Raw genomic sequence first — 14,451 nt, 5'->3', positions numbered from 1 at the left:
ACAACCACACGCAAAAGTTCTTATACAACACTAGTAACTAAACTCGTAAGTCGTAAAATACAATTTTTTATAAACTTGGATGTTTCTGTTCACAAAAGCTATATCAAAGTTCAGATATTAGGCGTGTGAAATCAAGTTCATGTTATATTCGATGCACAGATTTTAGCAATGCTTTCGACAAGGTATCGTATCATGTAATTGCTACAAAATTTGTAGAATATGGTTAAACGGGTTCAATGGTTCGGGTGCACAATGGTTTAATTATAATAATAAAAAAGATTCTACAAGAATGTTATTGGATTTTAATCAATGAAATAAAATTTTGGAGTTCCACAAGGGTCAAATGTAGGTCCATAACACTTTCATAATTAATTATTAACAAAATTACCATGTGTAATGTTTCCAACATTTTCCGCCAGGATCGAAATTTATTAAAGGTTATTGAATCCCTGTGCTAAACTTTTTGAATTAAATCGTGGTGGAGTGCCAAAATGACTACCAATTTGCTAATAGCACGTTAAAACAGAACAAACAGAACTATCATAATCACTTGTTCTGGAAATAAATTGATATGCAATAATAAGAAAATTAGTTTCTACCGATACAAGATTGTAATGATAAAGAACCATTCAAACTATGATTGATATCAAAAAGACATTTATTGAATCCGACATACAAAAAAAAAGTATAAATGAAAAAAAAAACCTTACCATCACAAGCATTATTAGCTAGATTCCTGGTGAAACCACTCGGACACTGTCCCTTATCCTGGCTCTTGGAATGCTTCAAGGGAATACATTTGTATGAGCCCAGGATGTTGTGGCATTGCGTGTTTGGGAGACATACTGGAGGGTCTAGCGAGCATTCGTCGATATCTGAAAACCAAGTCCTTTAATTAAATAAAGATAATATCAATAATTTGGTTGGAAACTGCAGGTAAAATTACGGAATAGAATAAAGAGAGTTCGTTAGAAATAGTATTGTATAAAGTTAAACTAATAAAAACAACTAAAATTATTTCCGTTCACCTCATATTTAGTACATCCAAACTTAATATTATAAATGCGAAAGTAACTCTGTCTGTCTGTCTGTTACTCAATCACGCCTTAACTACTGAACCAATTTGCATGAAATTTGGTATAGAGATATTTTGATACCAGAGAAAGGACATAGGTTACTTTTTACCCCGGGAAATAGGATAGGTTTTATCCCGGAAATCCCACGGGAACAGGAACTATGCGGGTTTTTCTTTGACTGCGCGGGTGAAGCTGCGGGTGGAAAGGTCATGGTTTTTCCTTCTTGTTTCCATCCCTATTTTTGTGTATTTAGTTTAGATAAGCGTAGTGTAGTAATGTTTACTTACCCTCACAAGATTTCCCATCTTGCATGAGTTGATATCCGCGTCTGCAGGAACACTTTACTTCGATGCCGTTATCGTTGCATTTGTGCTGGCACGGGTTGTGTGGCTTGCATCTGTTCTTCGTCACCTGTTTAATTGTTTATTTTTATCATATTATTTTTAGACAATTGTTAGTCTATCGTGTTAATATTAGTATCAGTATTATTTTCAAAAAGATTATATCATTTTTGTTTTTTGTTTTGTGATGGCATAGTGCTTTAATTACGTTTAAAATTCTCGATGTTTTTAAATTCTTAAAGAGACTGTGTAAAACATTTCCAATTATTGTTGTAAGTATATTATTAAAACCTGAACATGAAGCATTTAACCCATCTAAAATATAATAAAAAAATTGTAAACTGCATACCATAATTATTTTTTTCTGATACACTAGTTTTTACATGTATAATAAAACCAAAAATACTCCTATCTCACAATCTTACCTCTTTACAATTCTTTCCATCAGACATAAGCATGAAGCCTGGATTGCATTCACACTTATAAGACCCCGGTATCGGGATGCAATGGTGGGCACATAACTCATTGGGTGCGTATTCTTCACAAACTGAATATACCTCTGAAAATAATAGAAAATTTTCAGAAAAGTGTTTTGCACTGAGTTTTAAAATAATGTTGTAAGACATTCTGGATCTTTCGATCATTATTACAGACTAACAAAAACTTTGTTTATTGAACGTTATTGTTGTAGAAGGTAAATTATTTAATTAAACTAAGAAAGGTTTAAATTGAAATTTGGTAAATATGCAATTACAATATGAAATATTTCATAATATACTTTAACATGGCTTCTTACCCTCATCTTTGAAAACTGGTCGTGGCGCTGTAGGTCTTGGTGAAGAATCTTGCCTTGCTGAGTTCTATAAGAAAATTATAAATTTGTAACATGATATAATAACAGTAATACGGTACCAGTTAAATATTTAGTAGTCCGTGGTACTACTACTTCAGAGTCAATTAATAATCAAAGTAGGTAGTAGTTAAGCCAAAATCACCTTTATGATTATAACAGTAGGCTTCACTGTTTACAATTTCTTTTAACATTATAATATGAGATATGTAGATTGCACACGTAACGTTACAGAACCCTTCAACCCAAATCCGCTATAAAAACAAACAACCTGAAATGAACATGTTTATATATTTAAACCTTTCAGCGGCTTCAGTTTACCTTACAACACTACATGTACACGTATGCATGCAACGTTAGCAGCTGTTCAGCGCTTTACGGCGTCATAAACTTTTTTGAAGTGAAACTTCTATAACGGGGTTGGAAAAAAATTTAGTGTAACATTTTTTCGTTACGCGTGACATTTTACGCGCCATCTTTTTCTTATCCCTACCACGCGTGATTCGACGTATCTCTGTAAAGTTGCATATAGTAAATTATTTTTTAAAAAATAAGGTCATATAGAAGTTTCACCTCTTACGTGTGTACACTAGTACACGCACAATTTTTTTTATTTATACCTTTCAGCGGCTTCAGCTTATATTGTATTGCAAAAACTGCAAGTATGCGTCTACCGTTAGCAGCTATTCAGGCCTTTATACATATTTTATACTTATACAGGGTGTAATCGTTAAGTGTGCACAGGCGATCATTCCGTAAGCTATTGCAGATATCAAAAAACTTTAAACTGATATTCAAAGCCCTTTCCGACAATAATAACTTTTTTTAAATATAACCAGAAATATCCAAAAAATTTACGCCAAACACTCCCATACATTTAGTATAAGATATGACTATCTGAAACATGTAATATGAAAAATTTTGGTTCTTTTTTTGAAACTGTACCTAAACAGAGCTCGATGTGGAGTACAATGGTAGGTATTTCAAAACGAGGACGTCACTTCGAACATTTGCTTTGAACATAAAATGTATGGAAAATTCAATGTATGGGAGTGTTTAATGTAACTTTTTGGATATTTCCCGTTTTATTTTTTAAAAGTTATTCTTTTCATTTTACTCATTAGGTAAAGGGCTTTCGATATCAACATAAAGTTTTTTGATATCTGCAATAAGTAGTTACGGAATAATCGTCTGTGCACACTTAACGATTACATCCTGTATATACCTTTCAGCAGCTTCTTACCTTACAACACTGCGAATACGCGTCCGCCGCGAGCAGCTGCTCAGCGCTTTTGCCGCTGATGGGGAGATTGCACGCGGACCCGCCACGCGCTTTGCCGATCGATGTGCCGCCCATGCATTGGAGGCAACATTTCTGGAATGTCAACCTTATTGTGTAGGAATTAAGGTGTTTATTTGTTTGAGAATGTTTTTATGTTGACAGTTTTTTAAAGGGTTTTGTAAACAAAACTTTTCAGTCATCATAGAAGATATTATGCTCAGACTTCAAATCAATTAGTTCGAGGTTCGAGACCAGGCGGGCGTGCAGGAAATAAATTTGTTTTTTCAATTTATCTGCGCATGTTATAACATCACCACTGCTTGAACGGTGAAGGATACATCGTGAGGAAACCGACATGTAACCATTTACATGTCGGTCAGCCCATGCTGATGATGATGAGAAGATATTATAGGGTTGATTTATGAATTTGAAAAGCATGCCAAAAATTAATATTCCGAATACCTACATAAACGTAAGTTTAGATTGGAAATAAACTTTTATTTATAAAGCTTGGATTGGAAATTAAAAATGTAACCTATAAGTACCTACAGTTTGTATATTTTATTTTCTATACCTTAGTTCCATACATAAAATGGACCTAATATTAAATACATACAGACATATAACGAGTTATATGACGCACGTAACTGCTAGCAGATATTTACACAAATAATAATTTGTTATATCAACATTTACAATTAATATACCAACAAACTAAATATGTGTGTCAACAAAAATATAAATTAGAATGTATTAACGTGAAGGTACTTGAAAAAAATTATTTGTGTAATAATTTTATCGGAAATGTGAATATATAGTGCAAATGCGTGCACAGTTATTATATTATGCATAACTAGCTGCGCCCCGCGACTTCCCCCGCGTTGCTCCGCTCCGTATGGTCTTAGCGTGATGACAGCCTATAGCCATCCTCGATAAATGATCTATCTAACATCGAAATATTTTTTCAAATCGGACCAGTAGTTCCTGAGATTAGCGCGTTCAAACGAACAAATTCTTCAGCTTTATTATAGACTAGTTGCTCCGCGCGGTTTCACCCCCGTGGCTCCACTCCTGTTGGTCGTAGCGTGATGATATATATCCTATAGCCATCCTCGATAAATGAGCTATTGAACATCGAAATAATTTTTCAAATCGGACCAGTAGTTCCTGAGATTAGCGCGTTCAAACGAATAAACTCTTCAGCTTTATAATATTACTATAAATAGACTATAGATAAGTTTTGAACAATGCTACCTAAATATTGTACTTTGTACTAATCGTGAGCATAACATTGTAAAACCGAACTTAATTGTAATAATAGGTACGGAAATTACGAAGAATGGAAAGAAGTCGATTAACAAGTGTTCAAGAGACGAACGAGCTTTGAGAATCGATTAACAATATCATGTGGTTTGTATTTTAAATATTTATGCTTTTTACTCTCCTGCATAATATATTATTTTTCAAAGCATTTATATTCCATACAAACTAGGTTAAATCTTTAACAAAAATCATGGCAGTTTTAACTATTTTAAATCTATAACAAAAATCATAGCAGTTTTAAACATTAAATTAATTATAAATTCAATAAATAAAAGCTATTTGATATTATATTAATCCACAAACTATTTTATCAGAAACAAAGTGAAATTCCCGCAGTCTCATAAATGTTATCTCTCTCTAAGATAACAGAATACCTAATTACCTAGTTACCCAGTGTTTGGTTAAGTAATATTATAAGATAGTCCAGTGTCTAACAGAATATATCCACTATCGGTTACCTACTGATGATATCCTACTTATTAGAGACGAGAGTAGGTATTTATAATACTTTTCCCGGTAAGACTAACAAAAAATTTTTATAAATATTTTCGCGATAAAAAATCTACTTTTTAATGATGAATAATTATGCTCTGATGTTATGATAGATAATTAAAATATTAATAAAACTAATTAACAAGGTTGTCTGGATAAGACTGCCTTTTCGTATGTACGTTGTCTGTGTTATTTTTATATAAAATTATTGTTGTATCTTTTATCTCTATTCTAGTACATAATATGTAAAAAATGTAAATAATAAATTAATACCACAAGCGTGGGAAATGAGTACCCAATCCTCTGTATATAAAAATGAATCCCTATTTCGCGTGAACGGCTGGACCGATTTCGATAATTATTTTTTTATAATATCCCTTGAAGTACGAGAATGGTTGTTACGGAGAGAAAAAGTAAACATGTACCACGGGCGAAGCCGGGGCGGACTGCTAATCTAATATATAAAAATCAATGCCACTTTTCGTTGTAATTCCATAACTCGAGAACGGCTGAACCGATTTCGATAATTCTTTTTTTATTATATTCCTTGAAGTACGAGGATGGTTCTTATGTAGAGAAAACGTAAACATGTACCACGGGCGAAGCCGGGGCGGACCGCTAGTTATTTATAATTATAATGCTATAAGAATATTTCCACTATTTGTTGTGTCATTATTAATTGGTATGGATTAACATCGTATTGAACTAATATGTTCTGAGTTTATTAGCGCAAATATTCTAACTGGCAAATACACATTAATTCCACAACACACAAATGCTTTATTGTCATACAGATTAGATTTATCTTACTAAGAAAATCCGCATATATCATAAAATAATTATTATGATATTTTAACATGATTTCATCTAATTGATATAAAAGACGATATAGATTTAGTTATGAACTTATTTAGTAATTAAAGACTTTTTAACGGATTTTAAACGCGATTTATTCATTATTTTCCCGACGTTTCGAACACTTTACAGCAGTCTCCCCGTGACCACGCTCGCTGAGTGAATAAATCGCGTTTAAAATCCGTTAAAGTCTTTAATTAAATGAAATACTAGAGAATACTATGAGCTTATTGTTAAATCTTTACTAATATTATAAAGCTGAAGAGTTTGTTTGTTTGTTTGAACGCGCTAATCTCGGGAACTACTGGTCCAATTTGAAAAATGCTTTCAGTGTTAGATAGCTCATTTATCGAGGAAGGCTATAGGCTATATATCATCACGCTACGACCAACAGGAGTGGAGCCACGGGGGTGAAACCGCGCGGAGCAGCTAGTTTATGATAATTTTTAATTTTTATTGCCTAGACTTCAGGAAGAGACCTTTTGATAAGAGTCCGGAAACACAGTCTCTCTTTACAAGCATGTAGTTTACATTACATTACATAATAATAATTACTCATACAATATATGGACACATTGTCAACTACACAACTACTGTATATTAAATTCTTTTATTAACAAAAATATTTTTTTAAATGTATTTTCAACTCGCATTTTGTAGAAATATTATAGTTAAGTATTTTTATTATTACTCAATATATTCTGAAATTGATATAAAGTAGGTTAATACATTTAAAAAACCTACCAAACATAAAAAGCAATAGGTAATTAATATGTGAAAAAAAAAAACACAGCTTACCTTGGTAGAGTCTTGAGTTGATGCGCAAGAGTTCGTGGTAGTCGCAAGATCCACTCCTATTTCGCAGTCTTTCTTCTTTCTGTGAAATTATTTATGTATTATTTAGTACCCAGATTATAATAAAACAGACGTGTGGCACTTGGGGACTGCCGCGGTAAAGCTATTGCATGCTATGCCTTCAAAGTTCAAGCAACACCTCCGTGCCCGTCGGAGTGGGGAGCGTGAGGTTTTTTCGTTACGGAATTTCTCGATTCGGTCCCCGCGCTCAAGGCCCGCGATAGAAGCTATGCAATAGCTTAATAAAAAATGTGACGTCATTGAGCAACAGGATATTTGTACCTAAAGAATGTCCTGTTACTGATCACCTACTATAATAATTAAAACATCATTGATGATAAATTGTTATCATCGATTTTATAAAGATCTTTAAAATAAAAACTCTATTGTTATAGTCTCAGAGAAATATCGCTAATAAGCAGGTTTTAACAAGAGATTCTCTGTATAATATTATAAATGATTTGACAAGACAAACCCACTTAAAATTGGTCGTATTCATTTTTTGTTCAAAGATTCAGGTTTATTCCAGATTAGAGAGCCTCATAATTTCAAGGACAGGAATTTTACACACAATGCCATTCATCATAAATAAATAAATCGGTCATGACCCACTTAAATCTATTTTAACTTTTCCTTATAAGTATCACCACAAGTTTTAACGATACCCTCATATTGCTGACAGAATTTTGAAATCTACATAATAGAATTTAGAGATGAATTTAGCATGCACAGTTTCAATGTAATACATATAAATCAAATTGTTACATCTCAACGTGGGTGTTTACAAACCAAAATTGGTTATTACTAAGTCGGATACTAGGAATTTTATGTTTAACTCAAATGTGTTGTAATTGATAGAATTGGAAACATTTTACCACGCATTATCGTAGTTATGCAAAGAAATACTATAGAACCATCATCTTTGGCAATTCGGTATAAAGAGATTTGTTTACATTTTGTATTCTATTAATTTATTATTCCTATAATAATAATTTCCCTAGTTTTAATAAATATCCAGTTATCTTTATGGTATAAGGTAATAGAAGATATCATTAGCAAAATATTATTCGATACCAATCATCCTCAAATTCTTATATAGTATATACTATATACTTACTGAAAGTACTCTTTACAGCACTGGTCCATAGCGAAGATACAAAGAGTACCAAACGCTGACGGCACATCAGGAGGTATGGAGGAGGAACAGTCCTCCGACGTGTGGTTCCTTGCGTACATTGTGCCTTGGTTGCAGCATAGCTGTGTGGTTTCTGACAGCTGGTCTGCTAACGATCCTGTAAAAGGTTATAATAAAATTAAAAGAGCAACTATGGAGTTTCTTGTCGGTTCTTCTCCATAGATACTGCTTTCCGAATCGGTGGTAAATGTTAAAAATATGTAATGATGATTCGAAAGTGCTTCTAAAATAAGTCTAATTGAATAAATAAATGTTTGTGTTTTAAATGTTTGAGTTTGAGTTTGAAAATATTATACTTGTTCCGCTCTTATTTTGTAATACTGTAATTTACTGAGCAATAAAGAATATTGCATTCATTCATTCAATATTGTTTCACAATCGATATCAGCATCATCAGCCCATAATATGTTCCCACTGCTGGGACGCGAGCCTCTTATGGCCTATAAGTTATAGCCTCGTAAAGGCCATAATCCACCACGCTGGCCAAGTGCGGATTGGCAGATGACCCATGTCGGTTTTTTCAGGATTGATATTATAATACGGTGAAATTAACAAGGAAGATGGCGAATACCATAGTGCAACGTAAAGTTGTATGTTAGGTACTTTAAATGTTTTGTGAACTCTTCCCCCGTATCATGATGTATTAAAGCAGAATTCTTTCCAATGAGCAAAGAGCCATCACTCTCCCACGCTAGAAACAATTCTACTAAAAGACATCATGGTATTCCCCTTGATCTATTATAAAAAAATATATCGAACAATAATTGTTTTGAAAACTATACATTTAATAGGGAAGCGAGATCTTGCCCATCTGTTACGAAGGATTCACACGGAATTATAAGCACAGACGGCAGAACATATTTGACGATGGTATGTTTATACTTTGCAGTTATAAGCATTTTACACATTTAACTACTTATTATAATTTTTAATAATTATTAGCATATGCATTAGCCGGGCTCAGTGGCGTGCTATGACTGACGCCTATGTCCAGCAGTACACAAATATAGGCTGATAATGATGATGATGATGATGATTAGCATAATATTATGTTTTTAACCAATTTTTAACTGTAGTATTTCTAATTCTTACGGATATATCTAATGTTACTTTAAAGACGTACCTAAGATTTAGTTTGCATCAATTTTAGATAATTACATTTTTTTTTTCAGAAAACAATATTATTTCCATCTTATCCAGCGTGCGAACAAGCTGTTTATAAAATATATCAAAGATATCAAGTATAATACTGAAAAACACACCCTGTATTTAACAACGTCTCGTTATGGGCATCTTGTTATGTACTTTCAATTGACCACTTCAGATTTTATCACCAACTGGTTTCAGAGCCCTTGAAATTTCTCTCACAATGATTCATGGATGCAGTTAAGTGTTATAATTAATTCTGAGAAGTAATCTTGATAAGACCTTTTAAAGGGTTCACCAAAATAAACTTATCACATGACATGTGTCATATTTAACCGACGTGTACCCTTAAATACCGGCAGGTTCTCAATCCGTAGCTTTTTTTAAATGTATGTATTCAATACACGCTTACTATTGCCTTATAGGATGCCTTGCTGACAGTGGATGTATTTTTTGCTCAAAACTGCATAAGGTTATTAAAAATAAAATCTAAATATATATATATCTATTTTAATGTTATAATGTAATTATTCTTGAGAATAATTATAATTAGGGAATAAATAATATATTTTACGACATTGTTGGATAAATACCTACTTAGATAATAAATAAACAAATAGGAACATTATTGGGGATGCTAAATTTTTTCTTGTAGACGTTTTTTAAGAGTGGGCATAAAGCCAGAGAATTTCTAAAGTTATGGGCCCCGCCCTAGCGCGCCATGCCGCGCGCAATCATTCTTCCATCATACACGGCTCACCGTACTTACGTAAAGTTCATCGGACGCTAAATTAAACACAATATTCTTCGCGCGTTCAACGCGTATTTTCGGTAGTTAGTATACAGTGAAGTTGAAATCATGGCAAATTATGTAATATGATAATTTATTATTATTTTTTAATTTTTATTTATAATTATTGATGATAATCTATACGTATATAATAAAACAGTAAAAAAAGTGTATACGTATGTAATATATTCAAAAAAACGATATTAGGGAAACAGTATAGAGCACGAATCCGTAAAAAATTCTGTCTGTTTGTTTGTATGATTTGAATGAATGTTAAATTGTTGTGTTTATACTTTATATTATATTTATTATATACTAGCTTTCCGCCCGCGGCATCGCCCGCGCAGTCAAAGAAAAACCCGCATAATTCCCGTTCCCGTGGGATTTCCGGGATAAAACCTATCCTATGTCCTTTCTCGGGTATCAAAATATCTCTATACCAAATTTTATGCAAATTGGTTCAGTAGGCGTGATTGAGAGTTACTTTCACATTTACAATATTAGTATAATATTAGTACAAGGTAAATTAGCTTGGAGAAATATTTGCATATCTAGTGGTGTGTAGGTATATTACTCAGATCTTAGAGCGCGTTTCCACTATAACGTTCAGGCCTATACAAAAATGTTTCGATATCCTTACATTACTATTTAATTTTATACTTATTCCTAGCAACACTCTGATTTTTGTTTTCAATAAAAAAAAGTTTTTATTTGAAAGAAAATGGTTTTGACTTTATAAAAAAAAAATAATTATCATTCAATTTCACGTTCTTGAGCAAACGACAAAACGACTACCGTGAAACAATAAAATATCGTGTCCATAATAATTTGTTTCGTTATTAATATTTGACCATAATAATTACGAAACAAAACAAATAAATAAATCGTCACTTGATAGTTGAAAGTGGAAACACGCACAAAACCAGAATAAACCAGTTTACGCTGTCCGCAGGTACCACGTGCAGTCCGTGAGTCGCTTGGTACCGTTAGAACATAAAGCACACATTTCATTCAAAAGTTATAATTATTACATAATTGTTAAATTTTGTATTTGTTGATTGTTGTTATTATTTGTTATTATTGTTATAATATTTGTTGAAGTGTTTAATTTGTGTGTAAGTGTTGTAACTTTATATTGTTAATTGTTAATGTAAAAGTTATACGTATGTTAAATGTGCAAATATTAAAATAAAGTTTCATCTTTTTCAGAGGAGAAACACATATAGTTTAATTTAAAATCCCATATACAGGGTTATTTGTAAAACACCGGCAACCTCGCAGGACAAGATAGCTAACATCATAAGTAGCATTTGTTCTACGACTTTTGGCTGTTGGCATAACGAAATAAATTATTTTTAAATGATTTTTTAAGCTTTTATTGTACTCTCCTAACGTTTGTAAGTCTATGTTCTACTCATCATCGAAAGGACAACCGCGACGCGACGCCCCCTTTCCCCTCCCGTTCGCTTCTTGTTTACGTAATTTTTGTGATGCGCGTAGAGTTTATAATATTCAAACGGAAAATGAAATGAACATTTATTTTTTTATGAAAATAAAATCTAACAAAATATCAAAAGTCGTAGAACAATTATTAATGTTGTTACTTATGATGTAAAGTATCTTGTCCTGCGAGGTTGCTGGTGTTTTACAAGTAACCCTGTATATATAATAAAAACTAAAAATAAAATGTTGTTTTTTTTATTTGCTGACCATACACTACTACAAACGCAAAAATTTAGCAAAATTAGAAAATCCCCGAATTTGCATTCGCGAGTGTATTCATACTTAGGGTTGCCAAACAGTATTCTACTGTTTTTCACTAAATTATACTTTTTACTGTTTAACAAATAAAAAGTATTTATACAAAAGACTGTTTTCAGTATCAAAGTGCAGACACATAATATAGACAGATATAATGTGTTACATTTAGACGCTCACAATTTTTTTTTATTTAGTCAGAGGGCACACACTACAATAAATACTGTTTAATATTTTTTTTTTACACGGTCGTAAGAGACGCCATGGACAGGAGACCGGTGGAGGCAAATCATCCGCTCCAGATGCAACCCTGATGCTGACCACGATCCTCAGACATGAGGGACCGACAAGAGAGAGAGAGAGACCTGAATAATGAATATACGTACTTTATTTCTTGTAAAAAAAGTTGGCAACCCTATTCATAGTGTTTGTTTATAATATAGGAGTGGCAAGGTCGCCGTCGCGTCGCGCGCTATTGCTGCTATCACCGTCGCTTGAAACCGGCGCTCCAAAAATGGCTATTCCATCTTTTGATTCACGCGCAGGACTGTCGCGAAATTTCTCTTATTGGATTTCGTATGTAGGCATTGTACTGAATGTTGTTTCATATGAGCGCAATCGAGAGCGCTCCGTTTCGCGTGTTACTTATGAATGATATATGTATTTTATTTGTAACTAGCGGTCCGCCCCGGCTTCGCCCGTGGTACATATGTATTTCGCAATAAAAGGTAGCCTATGTCCTTTCTCGGGTATCAAAATATCTCCATACCAAATTTCATGCAAATTGGTTCAGTAGTTTAGGCGTGATTGAGTAACAGACAGACAGACAGAGTTACTTTCGCATTTATAATATTATAGTATGGATTATAATTATTTATGGGAGTTCACTGCACCAGTGATTATTATAATACAGATTGTGAATATATTATTATATTATATATATCTACTATTCACAACCTATTTACGTTATTTACTGGAACAACCATACGAATCTACAAATAGGTAGTAGGTAATCATAGTAGTAATGGTAATAAGTAATTAATAAAAAAATATACTAGGTACATATAAATCTTTCTTGATTTTATTGATGTAACACTATGAATGAAATATTTGTATCCATATAATATATACCTATATATATGTTTGTATACCTAAGATCGTCGCGTCAATACTCAGCCCACGGAAACGAATTTATGCATTTGCATAAATTCGTGTGAGTGTGATTAGATATTACATATTTATGTAATATCTAAACTCACCTGCATAAAGTTTCTGAAATGAATCGAAAGTCGTATTTTTTATTAATACATATTAATAAATAATAATTATTATTATTTATTATAAATAATAATTAGGTATTTATTAATATGATTACAATACTATACTTATCTTCGAAAATTAGTTAGATATCATTTAAATATGGACCTCTTTTAGTTCTCGTTTCTGAAGTTTCAATGTTCTTTTGTTGTTTACCATTTTCAAAAAAACAATATTGAAACAATATTATTAAAAAATCGGCGCGCGGCACAGCAATTTAAGCATGGTCTACTCGTCTCAACGGAGCGATAGCGTCTGATGTATGAAATAGAATTATGTTTGAAGCTCCTAGAACGTGCGATGCAAGATGATTTCTTGCGTAATTAAAAATATAGTAAGCGCCAAAAGTGTTTTATCGTGATTAAATCAAAACTAAAAGTAATTAGACAGAAGTGGTATAACAAAGTTCTCACAAATGTTTCAATATAATTGTTTATGAAAAAAATAACATAATAGGCATAACCATGTCAAGTAAAAAACGTCAAAGTGTGAAATTTAGAGGTAACTTCGTGAATTATTTCTATCGAGTCAATTTCAATATTTTATGTTTTTGATCAAACAGGATAATCGAAAATATCATCAAGTTTTACATATATTTTATTTTTTATATTTGGTCTTGAATATTACACGTATCAACTAAATGTTGATTGGTGATTTGACTTTAGTCGCGTTCTTAAGAAACACATGTGCATGTAATTTGTAACGAAAAAGACTATTTCAATATACACAAAATAGAGTTATTACAATATAATAGGTATCATCTGGAACATAATATATTATTATTATAACTGATTTTATTACAGATAACCGTTTCAGTGGCAATTAAAATAAACGTCTGCGTAAGTTTCACTCACAGTTTCACAAAAGGTGACCTACTTTACTGACCTAATTAAGAACACATACTTACATGTAATGAGATCTTAGCTCATTATTCGTTTTAATGAATAATATATCCTTGTTTGTTAATACATGGGTAGATCTACAAACTATGGAAGAAACTGAGTCTTATTTCGGCCCACATTTTTTTAAACGTTCTGTTTGCGGAATTCAGTCTAATTACAAGAGTACAACGTCTCTAAAAGTATATAGAGCGGAACAGTCAGAATATCTAATAGTTTTCGATTTATGGCCATTTTAAGGAAATCAAGCCACAGGAAACTGAGCAGGGCAC

General features: G+C 32.4%; 1 protein-coding gene across 1 annotated transcript in view; it reads right to left on the bottom strand.

Annotated features, from left to right (window-relative positions):
• The window catches only part of LOC123703442 (fibulin-2-like), a 32,941-nt gene that overhangs the window by 15,353 nt on the left and 3,137 nt on the right, over positions 1–14,451 (bottom strand). The window contains exons 2-8 of the mRNA XM_045651436.1: positions 8,192–8,366; positions 7,018–7,096; positions 3,511–3,642; positions 2,214–2,277; positions 1,843–1,976; positions 1,364–1,487; positions 711–875 (exon numbers count right to left, since the gene is read on the bottom strand). Coding sequence (XP_045507392.1) covers positions 711–875; positions 1,364–1,487; positions 1,843–1,976; positions 2,214–2,277; positions 3,511–3,642; positions 7,018–7,096; positions 8,192–8,366 — 873 coding nt within the window. The remainder of the gene's footprint in view (positions 1–710; positions 876–1,363; positions 1,488–1,842; positions 1,977–2,213; positions 2,278–3,510; positions 3,643–7,017; positions 7,097–8,191; positions 8,367–14,451) is intronic.

Source organism: Colias croceus, chromosome 26 (assembly GCF_905220415.1).
Source record: "Colias croceus chromosome 26, ilColCroc2.1".
Classification (NCBI taxonomy): domain Eukaryota; kingdom Metazoa; phylum Arthropoda; class Insecta; order Lepidoptera; family Pieridae; genus Colias; species Colias croceus.
Note: the sequence above shows the minus strand (reverse complement) of the source record. Positions and strands in the feature narration are given on the sequence as shown.